Source organism: Meles meles, chromosome 8 (assembly GCF_922984935.1).
Source record: "Meles meles chromosome 8, mMelMel3.1 paternal haplotype, whole genome shotgun sequence".
NCBI lineage: Eukaryota > Metazoa > Chordata > Mammalia > Carnivora > Mustelidae > Meles > Meles meles.
In genome coordinates, this window is record NC_060073.1 from 16,956,730 (window position 1) to 16,967,616 (window position 10,887).

At 39.0% G+C, this 10,887-nt stretch overlaps 1 protein-coding gene across 1 annotated transcript; it reads left to right on the top strand.

Annotated features, from left to right (window-relative positions):
• Positions 1-699: 699 nt before the first annotated feature.
• LOC123948642 (thyroid hormone receptor-associated protein 3-like) lies at positions 700-4,328 on the top strand. The gene is made up of 2 exons (XM_046015835.1): positions 700-703; positions 1,086-4,328. The coding sequence occupies exons 1-2, from the start codon at positions 700-702 to the stop codon at positions 2,945-2,947; spliced, it is 1,866 nt and encodes a 621-aa protein (XP_045871791.1). The 3' UTR covers positions 2,948-4,328.
• Positions 4,329-10,887: the final 6,559 nt, after the last annotated feature.

A 10,887-nucleotide genomic window follows, 5' to 3' on the forward strand; every position in this document is an offset into this window, starting at 1 on the left:
CGAGACTCCAGAAATTGACCCTCAACTCTATGGTCAACTAAGATTTGACAAATCAGGGAAAAATATCCAGTGGAAAAAGGATAGTCTCTTCAATAAATCGTTTTGGAAAATTGGACAGCTACATACAGAAGAATGAAACCGACCCATTCTTTTAGCCCATACACAAGACAACCTCAAATGGATAAAGTGCTCTTTTAAATTTCAGTTAGCTCATATACAAGGTAACATTAGTTTCAGGTGTACTGTATAGTGATTCAACATTTCTATACAACATCTGGAGTTCATCAAAAGTGCTCCCCTTAATGTGCATCACTTATAAAACCCATCCCCCATGCACTTATGCACCTACCTTATGATAACCACCATTTTGTTCTCTAGATTTAAGAGCCTGTTTTATAAAGAATATATGATCCATATGTACAATGGAATATTATGCTTCCATCAGAAAGGATGAATACCCAACTTTTGCATCAACATGGACAGGACTGGAGGAGATTATGCTGAGTGAAATACGTCAAGCAGAAAAGTCAATGATCATATAGTTTCACTTACCTGTGGAGCGTAAGGAATAACATAGAAGACATTTGGGATAAGGAAAAGAAAAGTGAATTGGAGGAAATTGGAAGGGGAGACAAACCATGAGTGACTGTGGACTCTGAGCAACAAACTGAGGGTTTTGGAAGGGAAGGATGTGGGGGAATGGGTAAGCCTGGTTTTGGGTATTAAGGAGGGCATGTATTGCATGGAGCACTGGGTGTGCATAAACAGGGAATCTTGGAACACTGAAAAAATTAAATAAATTTTTAAAAAATGATAAAAAAGAGTCTTTTCTGCTCCTTCTGAGACGAGCTATACGTGGAGCCAGTGGCCGGTGGACTCTTACCCACAGGGCTCTTTTTGGATGGACTCAAGGACCCAGAGCCATGATCGAATGGACCTTGGTGTGTTCCAGCCTGGTACCCAGCACCACTCTGCAGAGTTGAGCCCATCTGGGACGTGTTGGAAAGCGGAGGGCTGGGTTTTGGCACAGGGCTTGGACGGGGTGAGCGCCGCCTCACCACCACCGACTGGAGTGGGCTTTTAAGAGCAGGGCTTCGGAGCAGCCTACACAAAGAGGTACCTAGATGAGCAGAAGACAGAGAATGGAAAAGATAAGGAACAGAAACAAACAAATACCGATAAAGAGAAAATGAAAGAGAAAGGGAGCTTCTCTGACACGGGATTGGGTGATGCGAAAATGAAATCTGATCCATTTGCTCCCAAAACTGATACCGACAAGTCTTTTCGTGGTAGCCAGTCTCCCAAAAGGTATAAGCTTCGAGATGATTTTGAGAAGAAGATGGCTGACTTCCATAAGGAAGACATGGATGATCAAGATAAGGACAAAGCTAAGGGAAGGAAGGAATCGGAATTTGATGATGAACCCAAATTTATGTTGAAAGCTCTAGCAGGGGCAAACAAAAACCAGGAGGAGGAGAAGTCAGGCAAATGGGAGGGCCTGGTATATGCACCTCCAGGGAAGGAAAAGCAGAGGAAAACAGAGGAGCTGGAGGAGGAATCTTTCTCAGAGAGATCCAAGAAGGAGGATCGGGGAGGGCCCAAGAGAACCGAAAGTGGGCACAGGGGGTTTGTGCCTGAAAAGAATTTCCGAGTGACCGCTTACAAAGCAGTCCAGGAGAAAAGCTCATCACCTCCCCCGAGAAAGACCTCTGAGAGCCGAGAGAAGCTAGGAGCCAAAGGAGACTTTTCCACAGGGAAGTCTTCCTTTTCCATTACTCGAGAGGCCCAGGTCAATGTCCGGATGGACTCTTTTGACGAGGACCTTGCAAGACCCAGTGGCTTATTGGCTCAGGAACGCAAGCTTTGTCGGGATCTAGTCCATAGCAACAAAAAGGAACAGGAATTTCGTTCCATTTTCCAGCACATACAGTCAGCTCAGTCTCAGCGGAGCCCCTCTGAACTATTCGCCCAGCACATACTGACCATCGTTCACCATGTGAAAGAACATCACTTTGGGTCCTCAGGAATGACATTGCATGAGCGCTTTACTAAATACCTAAAGAGGGGAACTGAGCAGGAGGCAGCTAAAAACAAGAAAAGCCCAGAGATACACAGGAGGATAGACATTTCTCCCAGTACATTCAGAAAACATGGTTTGGCTCATGATGAAATGAAAAGTCCACGGGAACCTGGCTATAAGGCTGAGGGAAAATACAAAGATGATCCTGTTGATCTCCGCCTTGATATTGAACGTCGTAAAAAACATAAGGAGAGAGATCTTAAACGAGGTAAATCAAGAGAATCAGTAGATTCCAGAGACTCAAGCCACTCGAGGGAAAGATCAGCTGAGAAAACAGAGAAAACTCATAAAGGATCAAAGAAGCAGAAGAAGCACCGGAGAGCACGAGACCGGTCCAGGTCCTCCTCCTCTTCATCCCAGTCATCCCATTCCTACAAAGCGGAGGAGTACACTGAAGAGACGGAGGAGAGGGAAGAGAGCACCACAGGCTTTGACAAGTCAAGACTAGGGACCAAAGACTTCGTGGGTCCAAGTGAAAGAGGCGGCAGAGCTCGAGGGACCTTCCAGTTTCGAGCCAGAGGGAGAGGCTGGGGGAGAGGCACCTACTCCGGTAGCAACAACAGCAGCAGCAGCAACGATTTTCAAAAGAGAAACCGGGAGGAGTGGGACCCCGAGTACACGCCCAAAAGCAAGAAGTATTACCTGCATGATGACCGTGAAGGTGAAGGCAGTGAGAAGTGGGTGAGCCGGGGCCGGGGCCGAGGAGCCTTCCCTCGGGGTCGAGGCCGGTTCATGTTCCGGAAGTCCAGCACCAGCCCCAAATGGGCCCACGACAAGTTTAGTGGGGAGGAAGGGGAGATTGAAGACGACGAGAGTGGGACAGAGAACCGAGAAGAGAAGGACAATTTACAGCCCACAACTGAGTAGGGGCCACTCTGATGGGAGCCCCTGCCCAGGGGAGAGAGGGCGCTGGGAAGATGGCTGGTGAGGAGCAAAACAGAGGAGCCTGAAGATTGCAAAAATCCCACCCCTACCCCCCACCAGCCAGCCGTGCAGAATCCTACTACAGCCGAAAGCATCCCTGGTGCTGCGTCCCACTGGACAGAGGCGGCCGGCCAAGGAGCCTGGGGTCAGGCCCGACTCTTGAGCAGAGCAGAATACAACACGTTGGGCTTTAGCTGTGTTTCTCATTTGTTGTTGGTGTGTGGGGTGGGGGCTGGGGTAGGGAGGGGAGAGCGATACTTGGATTTTGGTTTGTTCCCTATTAGAAACCGACAGTTTTGTTCTTTCATTTGGAGCTAAGAGGACTAATTTGATGATTTTCAATCTCTTCTTTCTTATCCTGATTTTAAAAACCCTTCTTCTTCCCTTTTTTCTTTTTCTTTCCTTTTTTAGGCATATGTAGTAATAATAGCAGAAAGATTTAATTTGGGCAACTTTGATTCTTCAAAGAGAAAAAGCATGTGAATAAACATTGAAGTGTTCACCTCAGTTTGGGACCAAACTGCTTGGATCTTTGTAAAAATCGGTTTTGTATGTCGAGGAGGAGTTCAAGGCCTTTCTGACCACCTTGTGTTCCCCTTTTCTGCACAGCCATGTATTCCATGGCCATGGCTGTTAACCACACCCCACGTGTCCCCCCACCCCAATATTTTCTGATTTTTTTCTGGGCTGGGCATCCCATTCTCCACCAGCAGCTCCAGTATCCCAAACTTTGTAGTCCTGCTGATCCTCTCAGCAACAGGGGTGGAAACTGGTCGGCAGTTTCTGGTCTGTTTTCTAAGAAACTTCTGAATTCTATTATCTTTACAGATATAAGATGAGAAAATAATTTTTTCAATATTTTTTATTAATCTTTTTATAAAATGAAAAGAAACTCCTATGGTCGATTAAGGAAGGTGGTTATGGCTGGGTGGTTTGTGGGGGTTTTTTTCTTTTACTTTTTTTTTTTTTTTTTAACAAGCTTTAAGTTGAAACATTCTTGGATGTTTGGGGGGGGAACATCCTCTTTAAATGGGTCCTTGTGCTTGCCTTCTGGGGAGGCGGTCCTGAGCAGGTGAATCAAACGGCATTTATGCATATGTTATATGCGGACTGCACCCACCTCTTCTCCCCCCGCCCCAACCTTTGCCTCTTGGGTTGTTGTGCTTCTTTCCCCTTACTTTGCTACATTTCTATAGTTAAGTTGGTTTTTCTTGAATGATTCATGTTTAGGGGAAAAAAATGAAAACACCCTTAAAATTTGTTTCAACTCCTCCTGCAAATAAAAAAATAAATGAAGAAGGCAAAAAAAAAAAAAAAAAAAAGAGTCTTTTCTGTATTTACCTATCTATCTATATCTATCTATCTATCTATTCTCACATTTTCTTTATCCATTCATTATTTGATGTATATTCAGGCTGTGTCCATAATTGGCCTTTGTAGATAATCCTGTTATAAATATCAGGGTGCATGTGTCCCTTTGAAATAGTATTCTTGTTTTTCTGTATTCTTTCCACAAATATCTGGTAATAGTGCAATTTCTGGATTGTTGGGTCACATCTAAAGTATATACAGAACCTCAAAAACTCAACAATCAAAAACGAGTAATCCAATTCAAAAGGGTCAGGGGACTTGAATAAACATTTCTCAAAGGAAGACATTGGGGTGGTTAACAGACACACTAAAAGATGCTCAACATTACTGAACATCAAGGAAATACAAATCAAAACTGCAGTAAGACACTGAAAAAATAAATAAAATGAAAAAAAAAAGAAACAATGAAAAAAAAAAAACTGCAGTAAGATATCACATCACATTGCCAGAATGGCTAAAATCAAACAATACAACAAATAAGGCATGTTGGCAAGGGTGTGGAGAAAGGGCAACATTCAAGCACTGTCAGTGGGAAAGCAAAGTGATGGAGCCACTCTAGAAAACATACAGAGTTTCCTTAAAAGTTAAAAATATAACTACCCTAAAATCCTGCATTTGTATCTATTTTTTAAATTTCTTATCAAGTCTTGTGTACAACATAAAAATAGTAGTTCTGTGTTTCTCATTACTAAACTGCAAGTTTGGTTATATGTTCTAGATATAGGTCTTTTTGTATGTATATGACTTACACAAAATGTTAAATATAAAGTATATATTTACATATAATTTATATGTGGAATTGAATATATAAGATTTATATAATATAAAATGCTTATACATCTGTGAAGGGCATGTTGGCTCTTTCCACAGTTCAATGACAATGGCCATTACTGTTATGAATATTGGGGTACATATGGCTCTTCTTTTCACTACATCTGTAGTGAAACTGCAGGGTCGTCGGTGTGGTGAATAGAAAATGAATCTTGGAGCACTGAAAAAAATAAAATTAAATTAAGATGTTAAAAAATGCTTGTACATAAGTGTGTGTGACTACACATATATATTTTTGTTTTTTCCCTAGGCCATGTATTGCCTTTTAATTTTTAAAAAAGATGACATACAATGAGCAAAACAGCTAATTCCAGGATGACTTTTCAAACTGTTAAAATTTTAATTTTTTTATTTGCTAAATTTAAGAACCAATCAATTGTTGCATTTATGACCAAACATGAATCCAAAACATTTTTGTAAAAGGAAGTAATTGTTTTATGATTGACATCTTGTTCATGGGATTCAAGTTGTTAAATATATATATAAAGAATAAAGATGGCAAATTTTTAATGTAATGGATATATTAAATGTCTATTTGGGGGTTCTTTCTCTATTGAATTTTATTTCTTCTACTCTTTTGAAAGTTCCATTTGATTGGAAAAGTGTTCATTCAATAGTGCCTTTGATGTTCACTGCTTTTCTTTTTAATTAAATCTGTTGATTTCTGGAGAAATTGTTGGGAAATTGGCTTCTAGTTTATACCTGGGAGAAATTGTAATGCAGGCTTCCATGATTCTACTTTTTGATTGTAAGCCATTGATTTTGATCTCGACCACTAATATCCTTTGTTATTCCTCTACTATTCCTACTTTTCCCTTTCATCTCTTTTTTGCTTTTTTTTTCTTTACCCTTCCTATTTTCATCAAATCTCCTTCCTTTTTTTTTTCTTTTGTACAATATCCAAAATGTCAGACTTTTACCCATTTCTATTCCTAGAGTAACTTATAAGCTGCATACCCCTGGCTAGTTTCACCACTTACACAGCTGATTTCTTGATCACACTGGACCTTTTAAGAGAGACTATATGTTCCTTTTCCAAATAGCCATAAGCAGGGGAAGTTAGCCATTGACTTACTTTTCCCACTGGCTAAAGTTCAACCCTAGAGCAGGCCATTTGCACTGCCATCTCCCCATGTCACTGGACACTTCCCGAAGTTATAGGGAAAAAACAGAATCAAAATTTGCAGCAGGAGCATTTAAAGCAGAAAGCAAGCTTGATGAGAAGTCTGTGGGGCATATTAGGTTCTAATCATGTCACACAGTATCTACTACTTTAGCAGCAACAGGGAATATCTGTGGGTAGGATTTCAGAAGCAGCCCCATGAATGTGAGCCAAAGTCTTGGCAAATAAGGCCCTTGAATACCCTAAAGATGGAGAATACTTTCCATAACTATGTTCATCTATAGTCTCGTAGTATCACAATGGAATACAGGGCATTGCTAAGGCATCTATGTCTAACAGCAGAAGGGAGGAATGTGGGTGCCACATTGTTACCTGGGTTTCATGCTTGATCTGCCTCACATTCAGCTATTAGCTCTGGTTGCTTGACTGGTCAGTTGACATTCACCTTCACCCCATGGGTATTTGCCTCTTTCCTGCTTTGCCTTGTCAGTGAGATATATTCCACATACTATACCATTCATGTATTTAAAGTATAGAATTTAATAGTTTTTAGTATAGAAGGCTGTGAAACAGTCCAAGTACTAATCTTTTGTTTTAAGGAGAGAGAAAGAGAGCTCCCATTTGGAGCACTGGGGGACAGGTAGAGGGAGAAGAAGAATCTCTTAAGCTGACTCCACACTGAATACAAACCACAGCTGGGCTTGATCCCATGACCATGATGAGATCATGACCTGAACAGAAATCAAGAGTCGGTGGCTGAACAGACTGAGCCACCAAGGGTTCCATAATCTCCTTTCCTTGATTATAGATTAGCTTTATTAGACTTTTCATATAAAAGGAATTATATGGTATGTTTTCTTTTTTAACCGGTTTCTTCCATTTAGGGTAATGTTCTTACCATAAGTTTTATTCACCTTGTAGAAGAGTAACACTTCAGTTTATGAATATGTAATTTACACATTCATCAGTTGATTGGCATGTAGATTGTTCCCCCATTTTAGTACGTATGAATAATGATGCCGTGAACAATCGTGTACAAGTTTTTGTGTGCATATATATTTAACTTTCCTTAGGTAGATGCGTAAGATTAATTAGAATTGCTAGGTCATTGCTATTATATGTTTCATCTTGTGAGGAACTGACAAATTGTTTTCCAAAGCGGTTGCACCATTTCACATTACTATCAGCAATTTATGAGGATTCCAATATCTCTACCACCTCAGTAAGACTTGCTACTTTTTTTTTTTTTCTAGACATCCTAGTGGGTGGAAAGTGGTAACTCATTATGGCTGAGGTTTGCATTTCCTATTACCTAAAGGTGTTAAATGTCTTTTCACGTTCTTTTGGCCATTTGAATATTTTTGTAGAGATATGTTTACTCAGATATTTGGACAGTTTTTTAGTTGGGTTGTTGCCTTATTACTATTAAGTGGTATTAATAAGTTCTTTATGAATTCTGCTAATAAGTTCCTTATCTTAAACATGATTTGCAAGTATTTTCTCTCAGTTTGTGGGTTGGCTTTACACTTTGTTGATGACATCATTTTCATTATAAACGTTTTTCACTTTTGGGAAATCTAAGGCCACCATTCAGAGTATCTGTGATATACTAATTTTCAATAAAATATCTGTAATTTTCCTCTCATGGGAGTGAAATTCTTAAAGACAATCACTGTTCTGTTCCCCCGAACCCCAGAAATGATCACTAAATTTGAAAGACTTTTTTATTGGGGAGTGGTTGGGGGGATGCTTAGATATATTGGTAAGGTTTTTTTGTTTGTTTGTGTTTGTTTGTTTGTTTGTTTAGAAATACAATTCTTTTTCTGAGATAAATTTTAAACATAATGAAATGCAGACTGTTTAAGTATATGGTTTGATGAATTTTTATAAATGTATATACTCACATAGCCATTAAGAAATTCAAGACCTAGAATACTTTCATTAACCCAGAAAGTTCTGTCATGCTCCTTTTCAGTTAATTCTCTCAGATGCAACTATTGTCCTGATTTGTATCACTCCGTTTTAGTAGTGTCTATTCTATAACTTCATGCACATTGAATCATAGCATTTACTCATAATCCATGGTTTATTTGTTCTGGGATCTATAATATTGATGTGTGTATCAGTCCTTTACTTTTCGTACTGAAGATTACTCTGTCTATTCCATCAACTACTGCCTTTCAAGTACATTGTATTGACATTTAATGTAATTATTACATATTTGGGAGTCAGTTCATATTATTAAAGTTTGCTTTTTTCTCCCCTTTGTAAGTTATTTTCTTTCTTTTCTATATTATTCTGAGTAGAAGATTTTTTTCTAATATTCACTTTTCTCTTCTTCTTAACATCTTTTTAATTAATGGACTCTTTTTAGAGCAATTTGTGGCTCACAGGAAAATGGAGCAGAAGCTATGGAAATTTTCTTCACTTCTTTTTTTTTTAAAGATTTTTATTCATTTATTTGACAGACAGAGATCACAAGTAGTCAGAGAGGCAGGCGGAGAGAGAGGAAGGGAAGCAGGCTCTCTGCTCAGCAGAGAGCCTCATGTGGGACTCGATCCCAGGACCCTGGGATCATGACCTGAGCTGAAGGCAGAGGCTTTAACCCACTGAGCCACCCAGGTGACCCTTCTTCACCTCTTCTGATTACAAAATGAGCAGAGGCACGACACAGACATTTCTCAAATACTTACAAATTGTGAACCCTCTCCTCAAAGGGTGCTCAACAGCACTCATCATCATGGAAGTGCAAATAAAAATCATTATCACATCATTACCTTTGTTAGACTGTTATTGAGAAGATAAGAGATACAAAATATTGGTGAGGATGTGGCATCTAGGGGTCCCATGTACCCTACTGATGGGCATATAAATTGGTGCAGTCATTATAGAGAATATACTGATTCTTCAAAGAATTGAAAGTAGAACTGCCATCTATCAATCCTAATGTTGCATATAATCCAAAGAATCGGAAATTATGATTGTGAAAGGCTATCTGCGTACGTGAGTTCAATGCATCATTACTCACAGAAACCAAGGTATAGATACAACTTCATCCTTCACTGATGAATCAAGAGAGAAAATGTGAGATCTTTATTATTCAGACATTAAAAAGACAAAAGTTCTGCCTTTTGCAGTAACAAAGCAGAGCTGGAGGGGGCTGGAGGTCTTGAAGTTAAGTGAAACAAGAAAGACACAGAAAGAGAAATACTGCATGATCTCACTTATATGAGGAAATGGTTTAGTTCAAATCACAGAAACAGAGAGTACAGTGGTGGTTACCAGGGGTCAGGAACTGAGAAAAATGGAGAGATATTTCCCATAGTGTGCAAGGCCTCAGCTATGTAGAATGAGAAAGTTTTAGAGATCTAATATATAGCATGGTCACTATTGCTAACAACACCATAATGAATATCTGAAATTGCAACCAGGATAGATTTAAATTAAAACTTTTTACACACACACACACACACACACTAGTACTATATAGAGAAGATAGATGTGCTAATTACTTAGATTGTCATGATATTTTCATATTATATGTACATCAAAAGTCAATTTGTACAACTGAATATATATAATTTTTGTACATCAACATGCCAACTTTGGACACTAGGGCAGTCATTAAATTCATAATAACCCAGAAATCAAAAAGTAGTGAGAACATTGAAAACATGACACTCCAATGAATTTATTTTAAAATAGCCTTTGACAAGAGGAAACTATTTACATTAAAAAGGTTTTTCCAGGTAAATAATGTACAGCAGCATTAAAAATAAAATGGAAGCTTGTAACTGTTAACTAAGGATGTGGTAAACTTGAATATACTGAAAGTAAAGAATTTTATTTGTTATTTATTTTTCAAGTGTTTTATTTCAATTACAGTTAGTTAACATAGAGTGTAGTATGATTTCCAGGTGTACAATTTAGAGACTCAACACTTACATACCATACCAAGTGCTCATCACAACATGCCCACTCCTTAATCCCCATCACCTATTTAAACCCTCCTTCTAGACACCTCCCCTCTGGTAACCATCTGGTTGTTTTCAATAGTTAAGAAACCATTTCTTGATTTGCCCACCTCTCTGTTTGTCCTTATACTCATTGTTTTCTTAATTTCCACATGAGGGAAAACATGTGGTATTTCTCTTTCATTGACTGACTTGATTAGCTTAGCTTAATAGTCTCTAACTCAAACCTTGTCGATCTCATTCTTTTTAATGGCTGAGTGATATATACCCCGTGTCTATTCCATTCATCATTCAATGGAAACTTGGGCTGTGTCCGTAGTTTCGCTATTGTAGATAATGCTGGTATAAACTTCAGGGGCATGTACACCTTTGAATTAACACTGTACTCTCTGAAATCAATGAGTTAAAAATTCATGACAATATCCGTGGAAGGCACAAATTCAAGGCATGGTTGCTAATCTGCTCTGTTAACTATGAGCAACAAAATTCTACTGGCAATTCTAACTTGTCAATCCACATTACCACTTTACTAGGAAATGACAAACAGAGAAACAAAGTGGCTTCCTGCAGCAAAAGCAGGTTCA